The sequence below is a fragment of the Falco peregrinus genome, chromosome 4 (genome assembly GCF_023634155.1).
Source record: "Falco peregrinus isolate bFalPer1 chromosome 4, bFalPer1.pri, whole genome shotgun sequence".
In the NCBI taxonomy this organism is placed as follows: Eukaryota; Metazoa; Chordata; class Aves; order Falconiformes; family Falconidae; genus Falco; species Falco peregrinus.
In genome coordinates, this window is record NC_073724.1 from 24376262 (window position 1) to 24400718 (window position 24457).

The 24457-nt window shown below is 38.3% G+C and overlaps 1 protein-coding gene across 10 annotated transcripts in view; it reads left to right on the plus strand.

Moving 5' to 3' along the window:
- The window catches only part of STS (steroid sulfatase), a 120239-nt gene that overhangs the window by 50354 nt on the left and 45428 nt on the right, over positions 1-24457 (plus strand). For 9 of the 10 annotated variants that reach the window (XM_055801133.1, XM_055801130.1, XM_055801129.1 and 6 more), the window contains one exon: positions 22459-22596. The exons of the other annotated variant lie outside the window; for it this stretch is intronic. In XM_055801133.1, coding sequence (XP_055657108.1) covers positions 22459-22596 — 138 coding nt within the window. The remainder of the gene's footprint in view (positions 1-22458; positions 22597-24457) is intronic. 10 annotated transcript variants of the gene reach the window in all.

The following is a 24457-nucleotide window of genomic DNA, read 5'->3' on the forward strand; positions in this document are numbered from 1 at the left end:
TCATAAGACAATCTCCATGCTAGGAGAAGAAAACCTGTAAGACATATGAATAAAATACTCCTTTGAATATTTCATGTTTGTGACTTCTGAAACCAATACTGAGTAGTATGATTATAGACCATGTCAAAAATATGAAATACAAAGGCTCTTCATAAGCTTTGGGACCATGTATATCTACTGCTTTTGCATACTGATGTGTGTATAGCAGAATTCAATGTCTAAAGCATTCACAGTTATAATGTCACTGCATATGACATGCCTTAGAGAGTTATTCTCTGGCTAATAACATTAATTTTCTTTCAATGTAGGCTAAGCACCTTATTAATGCTATTAATTATAATTCATATGAGAGCAGATGAAATAATCTTACAGTCTAAAAATGGAAAAAGAAATGATGAATGGATGAATGCAGTATTATCCTTTTCTTTCTTCCTCCCTTCTCCCCTTCCTTCATTACTTCATTCCTGATTGAGTATAGGAAGAGAAACGAATATGTTCAGAAATTGTTTTTGATGTAAATTGCATTACACTAATCCAAAACAGACCACTACAAAGAGTTTTGGAGCCCCCTCTAGACTTGCATGCAAGCTGTGTGAAGACACACTAATTCAATACCACTTTTACAAATGGCTGTTTATTATTCTGTTAACAGTAGCAAAACTACATATCAGTGCTTAATCCTTTGTGGAACAATCACAACTGAAGGGCTTAAGTGTGAAGAAGTCTCAGAAATTATAGTCTGGCCACACTAAGTAACTGTAGAGTGGGGGCCTTTTCTAGCTGTCTTTATTCTGTGAATGCCCTGGAGGCTGGAAAGAACTGCCTGTCTGCCATGATCTTTTGACTTGTATTAGGATCAAGTTATGCCGAGAAAATACTACCATTGTCTGATGTTTGTTAATTAGAAGAAAAGGAGTGGAAATAAATCCGTATGTATAGTACATATAACTTGTGTTTGAAATATCTTAAAAGGTTTGGAAGAGTTATATATGAAAAGAACAGCTCCGTATCTCCCCAGTACAAGAGGGTTATGGAGCTACTGCACGACATCCAGCAAAGGAAGATGATTAAGGGGCTGGTGTATCTCACCTATGAGGAAAGGCTGAGACAGCTGGCACTAGAGCTCTGTTCAGCCTATAGAAGAGAAGGCTGAGGGAGGATCTTATTAATCTATATAAATATCTGAAGGGAGGGTGCAAAAAGGATGGGACGAGGCTTTTCTCATTGGTGCCCAGTGACAAGAAGAAATAAACACAAACTGAAACTCAGGAGCCTCCCTCTGAACATCAGGAAAGTCTTTTTTACTGTGAGGGTGACCAAGCACTGGCACAGGTTGCCCAGAGAGGTGGTTGAATCTCCCTTCTTGGAGATATTCAAAAGCCTTCTGGATGTGGTCCTGGTCTCCAAGTGGCCCTGCTTGAGCAGGGAGGGTTGGACAAGGTGACCTCCTGAGGTCCTTTCCTACCTTAACCATTCTGTGATCCTAGGAGATGCTGAAGAAAAGAAAAAAGTCATTCACTGAAGTCAATTCTACCTTGAAACAAAATCAGATGTAACAGTTAAAAGTCAGTCTAGATGAACCAAGGAACTCTTCACTGAAGCAAACAGAAGCAAGATACTTTCATGATACTCTGCTCCTCCTCTCTCATGAGACCCCACCTGGGTACTGCATCCAGCTGTGGGATCCCCAGCACAAGAAAGACATGGAACTGTTAGAGTAGGTCTAGAGATCCACAAAAATGGCCAAAGGGCTGGAACATTTCTCTGAAAGAAAGGCTGAAATATTTGGGATTGTGTTCCTGGGGAAGAGAAAGCTCCAGGGAAACGTTATTGCAGCCTTTCAATAAATAAAAGGGACTTACGAGAAAGGTGGAAAAAGACTTATCAGTGCCTGTATGGACAGGACAAGGGACAAAGTTTTTAAACTGAAATATGTTAGGTTTAGATTGGACATAAGGGAAAAAATTTTTTACGGTGAGGGTGGTGAGACACTGGACCAGATTATCCAGAGAATTTGTGGGAGCCCCATCATTGGCAGTGTTCAAGGCAAGGCTGGATGGGGCTTTGAGCAACCTGACCTAGTGACAGATGTCCCTTCCTGTGGCAGGGGGGTTGGATTATACAATCTTTAAATGTCCCTTTCAACCCAAGTCATTCTGTGATTGTGTTCCTGCAGTGGTGACAACTTTTGAGGATGCTAATGGTATCTTAAATAGGTTTTCCTTACAAGAAAATACAGTGCCTAACATTTTTTTTTAAGCTGAAAGTACTTATGTAATTAAAACCTTGGGTATCTAAATAAATGGAACTACCTGAGGAACATCTTGGCAAGGCATTTGTGATACTCCGCTACAGAACTCTCTGGGGTGATGTGTAGTCTATAATGAAATGCAGCAAGGTAGAAGTAAAGCATACTTCACTGAGGAAGGGCAGCTAGGGTACAGTCTAGTAGACTAACTGAAGATCAGACCACTTTTCACACTGTCTTTCATTTAGTCAGCTGTTACCATGTTTAAAAATTGTCTGTGAACATGTATTTTCACCCTGCGCTTTCAAAGAGAAAGGGAAGGGCAAAAGCTCCGCCAAGTCAACTTCAGACCATTATGGAAACACCTAATTTTCTTGTTCCATAATTAGATTTCCCAGTGTTGTAGAAGAAATTATATCAATACATATGTGCAGGATTATGCTGTAGCTCTTAATTCTCACAGTACATAAATGTGAGACAATAAAAACTAAATGCTTATATGTCTTTTATCTGATGAGTGTGTGCATCTTTAAATAGATTGTATGCAATGTGTGTGGATTGAACACATCCTCTGCTTTTAACTTCTGTTCAACTCTGGAGTGATGTGAATCAAGTGTCTAAGTGGAAGACATTCAAATTTAATATAAACAATTTTTATTGATCCCTGTGGCTTTTTTTCTCTGTTGTAGCAGTAGATGTGCCACTGCTTTAGTAAATAGATGGAAAGAACGTTTTCAGAAACAAAATGAAAGCTACTCCTGGAAAATGGTGAAATATTTAGGAGCCAGAATACTGAACTATGCTTACAAAGCTTTTAGTAAAATTCTTGCTCTGATGAAGGTATTATATTCTAAAGTATTTACAAAACAAAAAGAAGGGTCTAAATGTTTACAGCCAAAGAATTCTTGAGCTTCTGAAACATGTTATAGTCCACCTTTTTTTCAGTTTTTGTTTGCCTTCATAATGGGATGTGATCTATCTTCAATTTCTTAGTAAAAATATTTTATCTTTTTAAACTAATTATTTTAAACCTACAAGCCTATAAGGTCTTAAACTTGACTTACTATTTTTAATTACAAAGTAATTTTAATAGCATTTTAATATTTATTTCAAGTTATTCTACACTGAAATTGTATTCCTAGGTGTTTTGGTTGTGGGGTTTTTTTTAATATTATTTCCTATATTGAGTAGTAACTATTCTTTTTAAGGGAAACAGCGTAATATTGGTAAGTTTCATCTGAAATCTATGTCTCTTCCTTTACGTATAATTGTTAGTGGCTGTTATTGTAAATTCTTACATCTTTATTTCTCTTTACAGTGTTTGTATGTTTTCAACCCTTATTTAGAATCCTACTTTATTAGGAGCAATCTAAAGATGCAAAACAAACTTTCTGAAAATTCTGAATTATGCTAAGAATAAAAATCATTATTAATAATATGAAAGGGGAAAAAATCCTATTGCTTTGAGAAAAAAATGGGTGAGCTATCCTTAATTATTTTTTCTTTCCCCTCCTGAAAATATCTTGTATGCAGGAATAAGCTTAATTTACCATGGCTTTTCACCTGATGGAGTCATTCGTAACAGTGCAAAGTCAATTTAAAAGATAAGCAAGTAGAGTGGTGCCACATTAGCAGAAGTGGTGGATAAGAAGGCTCAGATCTTTTTATCCAGCTATTATGTGACATAAACTTAGCTGAACCTGAAGACTTAAAAATGGAACTAAAAATCTGGAGAGTGATGTCTGATGCTAATGGTGCATTCCTTGACCTAGCTTTCCTGAAGTTATATTGGTATACATCTCAAGTCTAGAAGGTTTATTTTTAAGCTGCTTTTGATATCATCAAAGATGTTCAGCCAGCATCTCTGAGAAAGAAGGTATTCAGCCAATACAGGTACTCTGTGACTAGAACAGCATTTTCCCACCCTGTTCTACCATCCTGCTCTTACACGAACATTAAGAGGTTGTTTCTTCAGCTAAGACAGTAGTTAAGCTCTTGAAGCACATTCACTCCTTAGGTCAGATCTGGGAAAGCTGTCAATAAGGGTGCAGATTAAAGACATTTATGGTTCTGCCTTTTATTATATGGATGCTTTCCAGTTACGATCTGGGCTAAAGCCCAAACTCATTTTATATGTCACTAAGCAGCAATGACTTTCAGTCACTACTGAATGGGACTGAATTTAAAGAGATGACTAAGTGATGAAAGACTCACATTCCCACTATGATAAGCCTCCTGAGCTACCTAATCCTCCTCAGGTACTGTTTCCTTTTTCTATTACATCTTTGTACACAGCAAATTTACATCTTAGAATATTATTTACAAGATGACAAAGCACATCTTAAGCAGCCATTCCCACAGCATTTCTTTAATCAGTCTCAAGTTTATATAAGGTCTTAGTAATGCATACTCCATGATGGAAAACTTGGTGTAACGCAGCTTGTGGTAGTAGTGCTGTGTTGTTCAAGGTTCTCTGCCAGCTACTCAACAGATTTCATTTTAATCTGATATTGCAGGAGTTAAATTGTCAGCACAAGATGTGTTAGTGCATTGTGCATTTTACTTCCAAGAAATATAATCATATATCTTTCACAGTTTTAAGGGCTTTCTATTAGCTATGAACTTCTGAAAATTTGGTCTAATATAAAAACAGTGAAATGACATGTAACATTGTGATGAAAATGCTCTAATTGAAAAAAATAGCATTGCTTTTGAGAAAAGCTAATTTCCATTAGTAGGAGAAAGCTCAAAGCTTGTTTTAGATAAACTAGGGATAAGAGAATCCCAAGGACTCTCCAAACAATGAGGATAGGTAGTTCTGTAATGAAATGTGCTACCAACCTTTTGTCTAACCCTTGCCCCTAAAGTTTGATCTCACATATAAATGGTATGGTTGGATTTTGCTCCTTGCTTAAGGTGGGTGAGAAAATAATTATCAGTGGGATTAAGAATATGTTAAGAGTTTGAAGTCAAAACTGACTTGCAGGAATACAGTGATTTCTATGTATACTTGGATGCAGGTTGCAATGAGGAAACAGAATGCAGATAACTTTATCCAAATTGTAGATAATCTCCAAAATACAGACTGGGAAGGCAGTTCAAAGGAAGCTACTAAAGATTTTGCTGGTGGAGTTTCTCTGCATAGCAACCTTTTTAGCATAGATACCATGAAGCTGTTAAGAGGAATGACGTTTGCCCTGTCCCAGGGAAACACTACAGGAATTTAGTAAGTCGGTCATCCAGAACAAGGGATCAGGATGGCAGACTTTGCTGGCTTTGGTGAAAGTGTCCCTGTGGTGAACCTGAAACATTCAGCACTGACTTATGAACGTGATTTTGCCATCCTTTTTTCTTCAACACTTGGACACTAAAAGCAGTTTTCTGTCGAGGTATTTGTAGAGCTTGTAATCATGGTTTTAATAAAGGATGCAACTGAGCTAGCAGGTGAAGGGTGTTGCTCACAGAAGTTACATCTCCATGAAAGAAGCCTAAACATGAAACAAAGGAGCAAAGGAACTAGAGATGTTAAGGATTTTTAAACTGGCCATTTAAATTTTCCCATCCACACCCCTTCCTTGTACCTTCAGATAGTTTTGTAGTGGATTATCCAGTACCTTAATATAACTGATACAGTCAGTGAATTCATATGAATATGCAGAAGGTGTAAGTGAACACTGTAAAGCTATGAAGTCAAATATTTAAAGATAGGAAAAATCAATCTTCCTATGCCTGTATCCTATGGTACAGCTTTTAAGCTTATGTTACATGCTATTTCTTTTCCTGTTGGAACGCTGTCTCCTCATCACAGAGTGCCTTAATGAGCAGCTACTCAACAGTAGGTGTATTTCTCATTGTTAAATATGAATTCTCATTTTTTATTTAACACATACTATTGAAGTTCTGTTTTGAAGACAGATTTCTTTGACATCTCTCATCTTTTCTGTGGCATTACTCTGGTATACTATATAACAGATTAACCAATAAACATTTTCACAAAGTCTTTGTAAAATAGGAGAATCTCATTAATCTGTTTCCCCAAAGAAAAAATGAGGCACAGAGGCGACATTCAGATTTACCTACTGAGGTATAGCTTTGCTGCCAGTCATGCACTAATCCAGCTCCAGATCTATAGTAAAGCACTAGGACTTTAATTTAGCTGGCATGGGAATGGGGAAGGGGAGGAAGCAAGCCATTTATCCTTCCAGGTCTTGATCCACGTTGGAGGTGGGAAACTGTTAGAAAGTGCAACTGGACTCAGAAATTGAGGTTTTCTTACGGTCTTGGGGATTAGGTGGTATTTTTTAAGTATAATTAAATATCTTCAGCAACATATGAACTAGGATGATGTGAACAGTTTATGTGATGATTCAGGAGATGTCTTCCAGCCTTCTACCATGTATTCATAGCTAGACTGCCTCTCATTTAGCTGCAGTTAACTAAAACTAATCTGACCATGTGCATTTCAGTTTCAGTGATGATACTGAGACTCCTAGAAGTTTCTTTAAAACCATTCCTCCTGTTTCTTAGCGAGAGATGAAACTTTTTCATGCTACTTTTGGAATGTATGTTAATTATTTTTTAAGACCATACTGTAAAAAAAACAGGAACTAATTTTCAGTGAAAACAGTGATCATACAATAAAGCTTATGGCAATATCAATTCTGTGTTGTATACTATTGTTTATGAGCAGACTGGTTCCTATTAGTGAATTGCCATGTAGAAATTTCACACTGCTGAATCACAAGGCTCAAATTTGAGATGGTCATAATCTGTCATTGACGAGGTTGGTAGCATTGTCCTTTTATTGACTATTGGCTGGGTTTTCTTCGGTGGTACATTTGATTGCTGTAACAACCACAATATAACAGGCAGGCTGGTAGTATTACTAGAGATCATTCTTCCAGAAACTAGTTGTGTATTTCGCATTACAGAAAGCTTTTTATTGCTTTCTGTATAATAATGAGATAAATAATGGAATTTTTAATGTTAGGGAAAGCACTAGAGTAATCATAGAATGGTCAAATTGGAAGGGACCTCTGCAGATCATGTAGTCCACCCCCCTGCTAAAGCAGGTTCACCTAGAGCATATTGCACAGTGTCACATCCAGGAGAGTTTTTAACATCTCTTGATGAGATTCCACAACATCTCTGGACAGCCTGTGTCAGTACTCTGTCACCCTCAGAGTAAATAAGACTTCCTCATATTCAGATTGAGCGTCTTTTGTTGCAGTTTGTGCCCTTTGTCCCTTGTCCTGTCACTGGGCACCACTGAAAAGAGCCTGGCCCCATCCTCTTGACACTCACCCTTAAGGTATTTGTAGACATTGATAAGATCCCCTCTCAGTCTTCCTTTCTTCAGGCTAAAGAGGCCCAGCTCTCTCAGCCTTTCCTCATCAGGGAGATGCTCCAGCCCCCTGACCAGCTTTGTAGACCTCCCTGATGGACTCTCTCCAGTAGTTCCCAGACTCTCTTGAACTGGGGAGCCCAGAACTGGACACAACACTCCAGATGTGGCCTCATCAGGGCAGAATCACCTCCCTTGATCTACTAGCCGTGCTTCTCCTAATGCGCCCCAGGATCCTCTTGGCCTTCTTGGCCACCAGGGCACACTGCTGGCTCATGGGCAACCTGCTGTCCACCAGGACTCCCAGGTCTTTCTCTGCAGAGCTACCTTTCCAGCAGGTCAACCCACAGCCTGTACTGGTGCATGGGGTTGTTCCTCCCTCATGCAGGACCTTACACTGGCCTTTATTGCACTTCACCAGACTCCTCTCCACCCAGCTCTCCAGCCTGTTTGTGTCTCACTGAACAGCAGCGTGGCCGCCTGGTGTATCAGCTGCTCCTCCCAGTTTTGTATCAGCAACTTTTGCTGGGGGTACACTTGGTCCCTTCATCCAGGTTGTTGATAAATGATTTGAACAGGACTGGACCCAGCACTGACCTCTGGGGAGCATCGCTGGCTACAGGCCTCCAGCTGGGCTGTGCCACTGACCACAGCCCTCTGAGCTCTGCCATCAGCCAGTTCTCAATTGTTGCAGTTTGAGTTATGGTGGTCAGGCTTCCTTCCCTCTATCCGCAGCAGCTCACTCTCCTGGTGTCCGATGTGGATCGCAGGCTATCCCTGCCTGCCTCCACTACATTGGGCACTGCCATCACAGCTCAAAACTTCAGATGTCCCCTGGCACAGCCATCACTGCTGTCACTGCTCATTACACTCAGTCTCATAATCTGAAGGTTCTGAGTTTGAACCTCACACAGGGCACCAATTGTCACAGCACTATCAAAACTAGCTGGCTGCAACAAGGCTTTTACCATCACATACCAGGTTAGCTTCAATAAGTGGTTGCCATGCCTTGCCCCAGCACAGCCACCAACCCCCCACAAGGTTTCAGAAGTTCATCTACTGTCCATGCTGTTCCTTCATCCTCTTCAGGCCAGGCCACCCTGCTTCTTGCCTCTGCTGCATCCAGAGTCTTCTTCTCCAGGCTCCTCTTCCAGCCATCCTCTCCTCACCCAGGCCACCTGCTTCTCTCAGGATCTTTCCTTATCTCTGCTACATCCAGGGCACTCTCTGTTCCCTCTGCTTCTTCAAAGTCTCTCTTCATCCAGTCCTCCCATTCCATACCCCTTAGAGCTATTTAACTACTTAACAGAACCAGCCACACCTGCACCTTATCCACACCAGCCAACCCACCGCCCCTGAAGCCAGCCCACAGCTGTGTATTATCAATGTTAATTTTAACCTGTCTTCATTTCTCTATAATTCCTCTACACTCGATCCACCCCATTGTCCACTCATCTAACACACACTGCTGAGCTTACCTATGAGGATGTTACGGGAGATAGTGTCAAAAGCCTTGCTGAGGTCAAGGTAGACAACATTGACTGCCCTCCCCTCATCTACCCAGCCCGTTATTCCATCATAGAAGGTTGTTAAGTGCTGTTATTAGTGATGGGCAAGCTGCTCTTTAGTTTTTTGCCCTCACTACTTGACTGTAAAATAAGGTATTTATGTTTCAATGTAGTGTGTTGTTTAAGAAAAACTAATAATTTTTATTATGCTTTCCAACTGCTATTTTTTGATATTACTGTTGTGGTTTTTTTGATGGTTTGTTTGTTTTGCATATTTCATTTAGTGTATTCAGGCTATTTTTTACTATTTTGAATGCTTACTTTGTTTTCCTTTTAGCTGAGTTCTTGTATAGACGCTTCCCTTTTTAAATCATTCCCTTTCCCTATCTAACAGTGGAAGGCTCTTTGTGACATTTCCTCATGAAGAGCACATTGTAGTAACCTAAGAACACCCAACAGATTTTATGTTACAGTAGCAAGCTCAATATCCAAAGGAATATCTGACCCCTAATGGCTGAGTTGCTTGAGATGATGAGAGTCCAAGATAATCAAATCCTGACCTCAGGCCCACATGAAGTTGTATTCCACAGTTTCATTGTTCCTTGTAGCTTGCTGCTACCACAAGAAGGAAGCCGGAGCACACTTCCTTCCTTTCCCTCCTTTTTCCTAACCATCTTCTGGGGAAAAGCAGAAAGGAGGAGAAAGAGGAGAAACATCTTCCTTTTTTAGCAGATTACTACATGGACTCATCTATAATGTCATACTTAGTTGGCCTAAAATTGTGCAATTAACTTGGCCCTTAGGTGCTTCAGTTTACATTGTTTAAAAGCACTGCTGCCATTTCTGTCTTATGAGAATAAAGTATTTAGGCTTTTTAGGCTCTTGTATTTCAGTAGATGAGGTATTTGTGGGTTAGAAATTGATTTTACTTCCATTTCTGAGTCAGACTAGAATTTAAAAACAAAGCAGGCAAAGAAATAATACAAATGTAGAAGTTCTTTAATCTTAAAGAAAAGAATGGCCTGGCCCAGAAAAGCAGGATGAATTTTGTCTTTCTGCAAACCCAAAGATTGTTTAATGCCACATGTTTAAGATAAATGAGTAGCTCAGGATATCTCAGCATCTCTAGTGAAGTCACGGAAGATACTAGTTTTGTCAACGTGAAAATTATAGCCACGTGTATAGTATATGGCTGTGTGACAGGTATTAAAGTGCTCCTAATCCAGAATACAGTTGATTTTGGCACCACAGAATGGCAGAGCACACATTAAGCAAGTAGTAAATGAATACATTTTTTTCTTTATTTAAAATTTGAATAGATATAATCTATCTGTTTAATTTGGTATATGAAAAATTGGACATGAGCCACCAACATGCACTTACAGCCCAGAAAGTCAGTTGTACTTGGCCCTGCATCAAAAGAAACATGGCCAGCAAGTCAAGGGAGATGATCATCATGATGAGAAAGCTCAGGGGAGACCTTATTGCTGCCTTTCAATATATAAAGAGGGCTTATAAGAAAGACATGTTGTCAGTGCCTGTATTGACATGACAAGGGACAATGATTTTAAACTGAAAGAGGGAGTAGGTTTAGACTGGACATAAGGAAGAAATTTTTTTTACAATGAGGGTGGTGAGACACTGGACCAGGTTGCGCAGAGAAGTTGTGGGTGCCCCATCATTGGCAGTGTTCAAGGCAAGGCTGGATGGGGCTTTGAGCAACCTGTAGTGACAGATGTCCCTTCCTGTGGCAGGGGGGGTGGACTAGATGGTCTTTGAAGGTCCCTTCCAACCCAGCTTCAGGACAGAGTGAAACATAATGTAAGTTCCTTTGTATCCACCACAGTATATCCTACAGGACAAAGTCTGAACATCTTAGCATGGTGTTAGGGGCAAAGAGCTGCTATGATGGCTTTTTTACCAATATGATTTTAGTAAGGCATAAAATTGACAGTTGTCCTTAAAAACTCCCTAAAAAATTTCTATGGGACATATCCTAAATATTCTTGCTAATTTAGAGCTGAGGTAGTCAAACCCATATCCCAAATTTCTGAGTCCATTCACATTTCAACTTTTGTGTGATTCTGCTGGAGTTTGTCAACTACTTGTTGCAATAATCTCCAGGTGCTTCTCATAAAAATACATGGCCAGGTTAAAAAGACCTTTGAGGACTTTCTTGGCAAAAAAATCTACAGAATAATATCACATTTCTGTCTCTCATTTTCCTGTGTGACAATTAATTGCTTCCCTGGTTCTATATTAATTTTAGAAATACACAGTAAGAGGGTAGAAAATTGTTGTTTTAAATAGGAAGCACTGGTATAATAAATACACTCATAGGAAATGTATGCAAATACTCTATCCTACTGTTGTCATATTTAATTGTTGAATCTTGATAACAACACAGTCAGTTGCTAAGTGTGGCTAGCCATGCTTTTCCAGCACCTTCTAGAGAAGAAATCTGTTTGCTGTTGCGAGTTGCTTCTCTCTGTATGTGATACTAAAACACCAGTCTGTTACAGAACTATTAATGTGAAATGTGGAAATCTCAAACCTTTCCCATTCAGGAATGTCTATCTATATACAGCTTCCATAGATTTGATGTTATAGGTTCAGAAAAGAGCTAGTCCTTTAAAAAACATACATTAATAGGGAGGGACTAACCTTGTACCTGCCTCTTCATCCATAGGAATAGTGCTGTTCATATAATTAAGAAATGTGCTGGTTGGGTCCCTCCAGTGGTTATTTGCCATTTGTTCTTTCAGGAGTTTACCTTGGCAGTAACTCCTCTCTGCCTCAAATGCTATTTACAGTTAGATTAATTTGTTCCTTGTATCTATGTTAATATTTCAGCTGATCTGTGGTGTTGCTATGTGAATTACCCTTCCTAATCTCAAATTTAGCCTTCAGATTTATGCTAAAAACCACATCTCACTGTGATCCTTGTAGGCAAAGCAGAGCACTTGTAGAAATCTGTCTTGCCTGCACACAGGAAAGTCTCATAGGTCCATTTTTGTAACCTCCCATTACAAACCAAATTACACATAGCATTTGTATTGTTGAACATTTGTAAACTCAGATTAATAGCTGTATTAGTAATTTCACATACCACATATTTGCTTTATTCATAAGTGAAAATTAGTTAGAGAAAAGGCAAAGAAATGGGCCTGATGATCTCAGGGCCCTCCATAATCTCATGATCCCACCATGTCTTGGGGGCATCAAATGCATTTTGGCCTAAGCAAGAAACCTCAAGCATTTCCAAACCAATTTAAAACGAGAGCGACAGTTTCTCTTTTCAGGCCTTGGATGAAAAAAAGGCAGATTTTTTTTTTTTTAAGACATCTGCTGTGCTATCCTGAAACTTCAACAAAAGCTCTTTCCGAATAGGCTCAGAATATTTTTTCAAGTGCACTTAGCTGAATTAAGGAATCTAATTCTAATTTCATAAACTAGTGAGCAATCTTTTGAGCTAGTCATCTATGATCAGTGAGGATGACCTGAAAAATTATTTGCCTTTTCTTCTGAAAGGAGCCTCTGGAGATTAAATCAGCATAGTTGCTGTCATAGTGAACATACATATATACCAGGGGGGGAAAAAAAGAAGACGACTAAATTGATAAAAAAAGATGAAACATAAAAAAAGATTAAACATAAAAAAAAAATTGTGGCCTTCAATTATTTGTTGGTTTTTACTAAGTTCAGAATGCCTTGTAGAGAAGACAGATTGGGGTTTACATTCATTGGTGGAAAATTCCCTCCAGGACAATTTTCACAGTCAGGCTTGCTTTCTTATTGGTATTAATAGTGTCTGTACAGAGATGCATTCAGGGGTAGCATGGTTTGGAGACAGTGATTTTACAGTAGGCTTCAGGATTGTACAGTGTCTTAGGCACAAAAGCCATTGAGTTACCCAAAAGCGATTAGAGAAGTAAGTGAATTAGCAAGTGTGCATGGTGATGGTCATATCAAGGTGGAAAAAAACCAACATATTTTGTTTTGAGGGTGAGTTAATGCACAGCTACTTTCATGCAAGTTTACATTTGCACAGTTAAAATCAGAAAACTGGGAAAATAATCTGAACTTCATTACATTTGCACAGTTAAAATCAGAAAACTGGGAAATTAATCTGAAATCTGAATACTAACTTGATCTTGATAAAGCTCCTCTTAACTTTATGGTATATGATCTATAGCAGATGTTTAAAACCTGCTCCCAAATTCAGGAAAGATTAAAAAATTTGACTGTTGAAAGACAAGAAATGCTTGGGCTCTAATGTCAACTAATTTTATCACAGTTCAAATTTTATTTAATAAAAGTTGTAAAATGAGACAAACACTCTGACAATTACTTTAAAATTTTCAGAAAAGTGCAGAGGATTAAAATGTGGTGTTAAATTACTTGTCCTGTTTTAAATTCTTCATAATTCTTCACATTTTAATCTGGCTATTGTGGTTTAACCTTGGCTGGTAATTAAGCCCCACGCAGCCACTCGCTCACTCCCCCCTTACCCAGAGGGATCAGGAGGAGAGTTGGAAAGGAAAGTAAAACTCGGGGGTTGAGATAAGAACAATTTAATAATTGAAACAGAATAAAAATGAAATAACAATAATAACAATGATGACAGTAACAGTTATAATGAAAAGGGGGAGGGAAAGAGTAACATCCAGAGGGACAGGAAGGAAGGAACACACGGCGCACAGTGCAGCTGCTCACTGCCCACCCACCGATGCCCAGCCAGCCCCTGAGCAATGATCCGCCCGCCCCGGCCAGCCCCCAGGTATATATATACCAGGCATGGCGTCCCATGGTACGGAGTACCTCTTTGGCTAGTTTGGGTCAGCTGTCCTGGCTGTGCCCCCTCCCAATTCCTTGTGCCCCTCCAGCCCTCTCGCTGGCAGGGCCTTGAGAAACAGAGAAGTTTCACATCAAAGCCAAAACACAGCACAGCACTAGCTCCTAAGAAGATAATTAACTCCATCACAGCTGAAACCAGGACACTGGCAGAATATTGGCATTATGCATTTGGATCTAAAAGCATATACATATTCGGTTTAAAACTGAGTCTGACATAATAAATCATTAAACCTTTGAAGATACAGAAAAGAGTTTCTTTTATCATTCCAAAAATATTGAATCAATCACCATCAGCATATATTGGAATGGTCAAATAGCTGACACCTTAACTTCATTTGACAGTCTAATTAAAAAAAGGATAGCATCTTGTGGTTGTCATTATAGCTTGCCTAGGTCCTACCTAAAGAAATTCCTTCAAACATTTGCAAGAAAACATGGGAGACCTCGAAGTGGGGAACTAGACGGTGTCTTTTGCATTATGCATCTTAGCTGCATGTGTGAAATGGCATCTTAGTCTCAGATGTTTGCAGAACGTAGATGCAAATTTGCTCAAAAAATTATCACAGCTGTCATGCAAAATGCAAATGCAATGGACCTCATAAAATTGCATGACCATCTCTCATATTTTAGCATTTTAAGCAGGCTAAAAATTAAGATTTACATTAGAAATACATAGCCTTATGTTCAACAGATGTAAGGTCTAAAAGTGAATTTCAAGCAATGCATTTATGAGCTAATTTAAATACTAATAAGGAGATAGCCACCAAATAGTTTTACTTGTGACCTTTAATGATCCATCATTAGTGTTGTAATACTGGTGTAAATATGAGAACCTTTCCATCCTGCATTGTCTATGTTGCAGCAATAGCTACAGGTCTTAACAGCTTTCCTAACCACATCCTAACTCTGTGCTTTATTATCCACTTTTATTTATACAAAGTACCATTCCAACTTTCACATTTACAAAATAATTTGAACCCTATATGAATAAAAAAAATAAGAGATGTGGTACTCATCTCTAGGAAAAACTTATGCATAATTATAAGTCAAAATGTGGTTGATTTATTCATAGCTGCTAAGCAGTGCATACCTAATCTGCTGTGCACGATGCTGAAAATTTATCCTGAGGGTCCGAAAGAAACATTATACTTATAGGACTGTATAAACAGTCGCAAGTCAATTACAAGTTTACAATCACATAGCAATCCAAATCCAAACAGAAAGCAAATTCACACTGATAGCGTAGCTGACCCCACACCAAAGTTGCTTTGTTTGTTTTAAGAACACCGCCTTTTTCCAAGTGCTTACACCGATTTTACTTGTCTTGCCCTGAGTATAGGGGAATTAACAGAAAAGTGTTTGATGTTCTACAGAATAACTGGATTTAACAACTGCTGATTTGAATGGTAATGGTAGGTAGTTAAATCTGGGGCAATTGGCTCACCTTAGCTCCTTGTGAAAAAAATCAGAATTTTTGGGGCCAAATGCATGCATCTTAACATAGGTGAGCTGCATATGAAAATCCTTCTTTTGTTTCATTGACCCTAAAAAATATTTATAATAAATATGTCACATGTAGATGTGTACACTTTATGTAAATCCCACCCGCTATGTATCTACAATATCCGTAGATGGAACTTGATAGTGCTACCACCCAAATTTCAGGGTAGGATTCATCAATCCTACTGTGTTTTGAACTGCCAGCAGTGGGAGGTATGATCTTCCAAGCCGCAGAGACTGTCACCACACCAACAGAGACAGGAAATCCACTTGAGACCACCTCTACTGTGGTCCAGTAGACTGAATGCCTATCAGTAGCGCGAGTGCCTTAGCTGCGTTCCTGGAGTCCATTCTCAAGTTTAGTTTAATTTGAAAGGAATCCAGGTCATGAAATCCAAGACAGCTTTGCTATGCAAACAGAAATATATAAATATATAAACCATCCATCACTGGATTTACTCTTGATCTGAATTAAAGCACTAATATAGATGTGCTTTTTCAGAACCAGATCCTACTTGTTTGGCAGAATGGCCTGTTGACTGAAGATCCCACTAACCTATCACAGTAGGAACTTAGCACATATGAGATGCCAGCTTTATACTTTGGAGACTTCGTGTTAAGGGCTGTTTCCATAGTGTATGTAGGAAATAATGGTAGCACAGTAGGACTGATTCAAGACTTTCAACTGAATCTACACTCCATTTTCTTCCTGCAGTTATTACTGTACATTTTGTAAGGTTATGCACTTATTATCTGTTCTAATCGAACAGTGCTAGTACTAGTACAGTAACTGGTATTCACTTTGACCTTTGAGTATCATGTGCTAATGCTTCCCCTACGCAGAATCACTTGTCTTCTTAGGTGGATGTGTTCTGTTGACTGACTAGGTAATGTGCCGTAACATCAGCCTATTGCTTCATCCCAGAATTTCCACTTTCCAGTGGTTGTGTTCTAGCTCTGAATGTTAAACAAGTTGCATGTGGAGTTTATGTACTGTTCACCATATGTGCAGCCACTTCTTGTGTTGCTGTCAATGGTTTTATTATTTTCCATCTTTACCTCAAGTGTTGTGCTCAATGACTAGGTCTGAAAGTGATAATTACTTCCCCACTGCAAAGACAAACTGATTTACATATTTATCAAGGGGAAATTGGATGTCTCTGAGCATACCACAGAAACATTTGCATATTTATAACCTGAAATGTACAAAAGCTAAAATTAAGATAGGGATGTCTTGGTCTTAGTTACTGAGTTTGTTTTTATACAAAGGTTTTAGGCAGTGGATTTTGTAATCAGATTAGTGCATTTAAGAGTGAAGTATCTTTTTTCATCACACAAAATCAACATAGAGATGAAAATGATTGTTAGCTTGTGAATGGTGGTATGCAGAAGTTGCAACGTTAAGTTTTCAAAAGGTGAAAATCTTAGCCTTTGAGCCCTGAAGAGATGATATGACGTGCGGAATTAGACTCTATAACTCGAAAGTTATAAAGTAGGTAAGTTTATTGCGCGCAGATGCACGGGGGATCGCTCCTCCACAAGCGTGCATCCCCGAAGTGACGAAACCATCTCACATTTATACAATAAAACAAATGAATATTCAATTAACGCCTATACATATTAGTTACCTAAACCCCGCTTCGTATGTTAATTAGCTTATCAGTCCTTTGCCTGGAATGTGGTGGTCTTGCAGGTTTGTAGGTGATTCATGTTCTTGTGACCATCCGATCGTCTCCAGCGAGGAGCGGTGATTCATGTCCATGTCCTTGTGACCATCCGATCTTCTCCAGCAAGGAGACTTAGCACTCCCTTCCTCTAGATAGCCTTGGAATGTCTTTCATCCTTTTCTCATTCTTTTTTAAATAGCCCCTTTGTTAGAGGAAGAAGGGCAGGCGTGTCGTCGTCGTCCCCCCCCGTCTCCCCCCCCCCCCCCCCCCCCCCCCCCGTCTCCCCTTTGTTAGAGGAAGAGGGGCAGGCGTCTCCTCAAAGCTGTGTGCCTATGTGAGCAGACACCGCACCCATGACCAGTCACCATACCTACATTCCCGAGCAGACGTATACAATCACAGTCGGTGTCCATTGTCCCCATTTCACGCTATTTCTCCATATCAGATAGATTGTGGATTTACCTTAATGAAAATCCCATATCAGGAAGAGGGTCCCAAGAGGTTTGCTATGTAGTGGCTGCATAGTTGAATGGCATCAATATTTTTTTCTGGGAGAAATATGGGCTTCCAGACAGATGTAGGGTTAATTTGTAGGAGTTTATGCATGTATTCAAAGCACTCCTGGCTTGCCATTTGCAGAGGTGAAATCCTTCAGCTGACTACACCTTAGTTGTGATTCTGTTTAATGATGCTATTAAAAAACAAACATCATTATTAGCAGGGAATTCTGAAACAGCAAATAAAAAATAAAATAAAATAAAAAAAACACCACCACCCCCAAAAAACCAAACTGCCAGTCCTAGGCAGAGATGTGATGGCTGATTTTCTCAGATCACTCTGTCCAATAATTGTCTCAATCTTATTTTAAGCTTCTGGATACAAGAGGCATGTGAAAGTCTACTGGAATTGGAAAAGAATGTTGTATTTACAGGAATTCCCTTTATCATCAACTGTCTTGTCCTGAGACAGATCCTTAATCTTCCTTCTGAATCCTGTTGTTTCTTCAAATCTGGCAAACTGCTTTAAAGCTTTCCTCACAAATAGACTATTTTGTCCTATTGCCTAGACAGAGGTATTATGCATTCTAGAGCTTTTTATTCATAATTTAGGAAGTCTAAATTATTTTAAATTAATACAAATAACATTTCTGTCCTATTGACTTCAAATGACAGTAAGCTAATTTATTAATCAAATGCATTTGTTCATATGCTTGCTTGACTGTTTAAACCATTTTCTAAATCACTAACACATTTGTAAACACCTTACAGTTTTTTAGTGTTTGTACCTTGTTTTCAAATGAGCAATCATCTTTTATAAACTTTATATCTTAATATAGATCAGTAGGAGTTTTACATGGTTCAAAACACCAGAAATCGTGTGCAGCTTTAGAGAGGCTGGTTGAGCTACCATTCACACTGGGTTCAATGAGTGGAATGGCAAGAGCATGGCACAGTCAATTGCTCTTATCACTTTCACATGTCTATCACTCCATTGAATGGGCATTTTCACTTTAAGAATGAAACAACTCTTTAACATAGCTTGAAGCAAGAGTGGAAAGGAGACTGTAAAGAGCAGTCCTCAGAATATTTTGGAGGAAGAGCTACTTAAATTTCAGAACATTGATGTACCAAGGAAAGCAAGCAACATCTTAATGCTGTCCTTAATCTGTTTTTTTCCCTTAAAAAATACAAATGAAAGAAAAGTATCCAATGATCTAATGCCTTTGTCTGCTACAATGTTAGTCACCTGTGTTCTGGTATACATTTCTAGAACGGCAATTTTAGGAGAAACTTGATCTGAAGTTCTAGTTACTAAATAGCTTCAGAAATAGAGCTCCTTCAGTGTTAGATTGATTTTGTTGTTCAGAAATGTTGTCTTTCCGAATCTTCTGTTCAAATCAGAAAAAATGTAAATGGTAACATCGACAGAGATCAGTACAGCTATTAATTTTTTAGAACATGGCGTTCAAATGAATCTTTTCAATAAACTCTCCTTTCACTTTTATTGAAAATTTCCTATACTGGGAACAGCAAACTGTTGTTGCTTGAACTGAGCTACAGTTCTCCCAGTGTTCTGGCTTATTTATCCAACAGTTTCATATTCTCTATAAAAACTTTGCATCCAAAAAGTCTTTAAAAATTTATATTGCTTTCTGCAGCCAGCAATGGGATTCAAAGGGGACCAGCTGAAGCCCTGTTCTTGTAATTCAAGAGCCCATGACATATGATCCTCTTCCAATCGTATTTTATGAGTGGAGCAATACAGTTTTACCATCTCTTACTCAGACATCATTTATTTGTTCAGCACACTCATTAAAATGTGTTGCTCATGGAGTTGCATGTCTAGCACTTTGGGTAGGATTCATCTTACTGTCCTTGATGTCTAACATGAAGGCATTTAGTTTTGAGCTAGTTGCCTGTCTTCTTTTTTTTAGTCAACAGGTAAAAAGGGCTCTTTGCAGTTGTGATTCATCTCTTCTGAAGCCAGATGAAATAGGTTAGATTAAACTCCTCCTTCTTCATTAACTAGCATTGACTGGGAGTGTTTATACATCAATTTTAACTTAATTCTAAAGTCTCTCTGAAATCTACAGAAATAATAAGATTGGAGGAGTTAGAGTAAAAAATTAAATTATTATAAGAAAACAATAAAGGATGTATTTCACCTACTTTGTAGTATTTGATTCCAAAATTCATATAATATTGCAGGTGAAAGATACCTGTTCATAAAGATCCACAATACATTCTTTGAATTTTTCTTCTGTATTAGTTACCGTTTAAAAATGCTAGTAAGTGGATGTATTGCTTGTGTTAACAGTAGCCACATCATTCAAATGCACTTTAATGGGTCTTATCTCCTGGTAGCACACACTTTATTGTTTATTTATTGTTTTCATTCTAGAAGGTCTTAGTGTGCAAGATGAGAATAGAAATGAAAGCTTTGCTTCATTTCTGTGAGTGCACTGTGATTGCCATTCTCTGAAAATAGTGCTTTTTGAATTACCACTATTAGTCCATCTGTACTGAAAAATGTTGTTGCTAAAATAAATGGTCATTTCAGCATTTGTTAATTAACTGTAATTTAGCCAATCCTAATTGTGTTTAAAAAGCCAAATTAGGGAAATGGAAGTTTTACCATTGAGTTCAACAAGCTTTGGATGGTAGTTTCCGTGCATTTTATTGAGCTGGTTTTTTCTGAAATGGGTAATTTTTCAGAATTATTTTTTTTTCAACCCAAGTCAAGCTACTCAACCTTGTTTCAAAAAAAAAAAAAAAGTCATCATAATGATGACTGCTTTATTTAATTATTTGTGATAATGAGACATTTTTCATTTCTTCTCATTTATTCTCAAATTAATTAGGAAAACCAAATGGCCTTTATTGAATGACAGATGTCTCTGATCACCAGAGATCAGTTAAAGTTATGGACTGAGTGGAATTCTTGTTTTATTTTCATATTCTTTTATATGTAGGATAAATCTGAAAATCCAATTTCATCAAGGAAAACTGTGTAGGCAAAAAAAATTGAATTTGTGCATGTCATTGCATGTATATTTCTTTGTGCAATCCCATTTATTATTGTTCTCATAGATTCATAAAATCATGGAACAATATAGGTTGGAAAGGAACTCTGGAGGTCATGTGACTGAACACCCACACATAATGTCCTAATTTGTCTATATACTCCACTTCTTTATCATCATTGCCACCTTTCCAAGGGATATTATAATTACTTAGCAAGTACATTCTCCAAACAATCTTAGAAGCCAATGAGAAATTGTCTCTTTCTTTTCTGGCACCAAGTCGACCTGCTGCAGCAAGTGAATGGCTTGTCAGATGGATCTGCATGATTTTCCCTCAACCCAGAAACTTTAAAATGTCAGCCTTTGTAACAGATTTTCCTCAGCTCTGTTGGGAAATTTCAACTCCCACGAGGTTTCAAAATTTACATAAACAAATTCTCCTACTCTTACATTTCTTCTTTGCTCCTAGTTTACAAACAAGACCAACTTAACTGCTGATGTTCCTTTATTCGTGACCCAATCATTTGAGCTGATAAGAAACAAAGGCAGTCAACCTTTTTAACAAAGCCGGTTTAGAATGCTGTAAAAGACAAGTAGAAATAGCAGCAATAAGGTGAGGTAATTACACCCTATCCAGGAAAAGAGCATAGCAATAGAAATGATGATCTGAAAATTGTTAAAGAAGGCTCTGTATTTCAAAGTTCTTATCTCATCCTCATTGACACAATAATTGGGCATCAGCTGATGAATTAATTCATAGTGGACAGGTGAGCAAATCAAAATTAACATTCAAATGGGACCATTCTTGGATGTTTGAATAAAAAGAATGAAGATAAAATGGTTGTGAAGACAGAATTATCTTTGTATGCTCTGAGATCCCTAAAGGACAAGGTTAAAGCTCATTTGCAGGCTGATGTGAAGTATATTCTTAAACTTTGGTCAGCTTCCAGGACCAATAATTTTAGTTTCTTAATCAGTATAAAATTCACTGGAGCAAGTTACAAAGAATGGCTTCCATCTCATTCTTACAGAAACCCTTTTTACAGGACTCCATCTAAATAGGTTTGAAAGTAATTTATGTGCACTGCAAGGCTCTCCACAGTGCCAAGGTAGCGTGGGGAGCCCTTTGTGAAAATGAAACATGAGCCCACAGCACATATCTGTCTGGATTCCTCTTTTCCATACCTGCACATGTGTGTGTTTATTACCTTGCATATTTTGAATTTAGTCAATGTCACTTCTTATATGATGAGAAATTAGGGATTAATTAGTAGGTTTGATAATTAAACCATGCTGTCTCCAGAGGCACTCCATACATTATCTTTGCTTTTTTCTTAGATGTCTTATTCTAACACACTGAGATTTTAGCCCTGCTGCCTCTATAGGTTGCTAGGCAGCAAAGCTTTACCCCCAAACTGTTAGCTCTATTCTGCATGCTGAGACTCTTTCAGGTACCCTCAGCGGGTTGAATCTTATTGCTGAGGGGTTTCCTTGATTGAGAGTGACTGCTTCCAAAGGTCACTGGCTCTCTGTGGGTCAGCCCTTTTCTCTGATGTGCACAAATTTTCTCATTTTATACTTCAAGAAACCCTGCAGCAATTGAACCATGGTCCAGATTGCAATAACCCTTGTGCAATTGTCCCCTACTGTATGCTGCATGATGCCAATTGCTATGTATAATAATGTTTATATGGAAAGTGATCTTAAAAAGGCATAAGGACAAAAATACGTTGTGTGCCAAGGCTAATGAAAAGCCACTTGAAGATATTAAAGCTGTTGGGTTTTTTTGTTTTGTTTTGTTTTTTTCTTAGGGCAGGTTCTGGACGTGCTGGAGAAATATAATCTGAGTGATAAAACTCTTGTATACTTTACATCTGACCAAGGGGCTCACGTTGAAGAGATCTCCAGTTCTGGAGAAGTCCATGGAGGATACAATGGCATATATAAAGGTGAACGTTCTCTGATGATTCCTAAAAACTGTGTTACAAACTATCATCTCGTGTTTTTGCTCCAAAACTGTATGTACTCTGTGACCAAGATCAAAACTCCATTCCTTAATAGTAAATTTCTCATGACTGTCATTCTGTTCAAACATAGGCAGTAAATATAAGGGGTACTTGTCAAATACAGCAGCTCAACTAGAGTACATGCTCAGCTAGAGCTCTGTGGAGTTGTAACACTAGCAAATATACTTTTGAACTAGGCAGAGATACAGCTTTGGAAAGATGTCAGTTCATAGTGCTTTACTATAATGGCTTGGTAGCAGAATAGAAAGGAAAAAAGGACCATTTGTGAACCATCAGGAATTGTAAACAAGAGCTAAATACCATGGGGTGAGTGGGATCACACAAAGGTAGGATATAAAGATGGGATAACCAGCAACAGAGTCCAGTGTATTCATTACAGAGAAAGTAGAAAAGGAAAGTTAGGTTAAAAAAGAAAAAACTAAGAGTTGGATTGAGTTTGAAATGGGCAAGTTCAACAACAGCCAGAAGAGGACAAGATTTCAAACAGAAAAAAACTGCATTGGAGGAGAGAGTTTTGAAAATGATGTATAACACACTGAATTAAAGACTGATTTGGAAACAGAGAAACTTTAGTTAAAAGGACAAAGTTTAGTTGTATTCTTTTAGTGCAGGTCTTGAGGTGATTGATACTCCAAAATCTATTTATTCTGTGGAGGTTAAAATATGTTTAAAGTCTACATTATTCTACTACACTTTCTTCTGGTGATATCACACAGCAATACAGAAAGATACTGCTTTTCTTGCAATATGGTGATCTTGTGCAAAGAAAAATTCCAGCTTAGCAAATGGCCTTCCCGATTTTGTCCATTCCCATATCCCTGGCATGGTGGTCCCTTCAGTCAGCAGGAATGTAAGATACCAATGGGTACCTTTGAGAACATGGTTTCAAAATAGGGGTGAACATAATTGTTGTCAGCAATGTATTTTTGAGAATAGCAGAAAAGGAAAGATAATAGGATAGTAGGATAAGAGAATAAAGGGTGTGGAGATGGAGGAATTCTACTGGATAGCACAGCTATAACATTCAGTCACAGACTGGTCATAAAGATTATGAATATTCAGTTACAGACTTCTCACTGTTATAGACAATTTTGTCAAATATTCAATAAAGGATTCCATCTGACAAACTACAGAAAACTGTTTTCCAGTGTGCAAGTGGTGGACACAGCACCAGGAAAATGAATGTCAAAATATTTTAAATCATCTTCAATCTTATTGAGATAGAGTAGGAATGCTTTTTTAAATTATTTTATTGAAAAGCGGAGAATATCCTTGTCCTTTTACTAGGGATAAAGTTCTTTTAATTCTTTCAGTAGAAAGTGGCCATGCGATTTGTTTTCCCCTCATATTTCAGTGGACAAGATCAAAGAAATCCAGCAGTGTTTGGCAAGTCATTTACCAAGCTTGAAACTTTTAGTTGTAAAGGGAAAGAAGTAAATTGCCTTTAGGTATGATTTTTTTAAAAAAGTAGTATTTCAGGCCTGCAAAATTGCATAGTAGTTGAGTCTGGAAGGGACCTCCCAAGGTCTCTAGTTCTCGCCCCTGCAGAGCAACATCAGCTAAGCTAGAGCAGGCTGCTCAGGGCTGTGTCAAATCAAGTTATGAAAACTTCTAGTGATGGAGACTCCACAGCCTCTCTGGGAAACGTGCTCTAGTGTTTGATCACACTCACCTTAAAGAAAGCTTTTCCTTATGGTTAAATGGAATTTTCTGTGTTTTGGTTTGTGCCCGTTGCCTCTTGTCCTGTCTATGAGCACCACTGAAAAGAGCTTGGCTCTGTCCT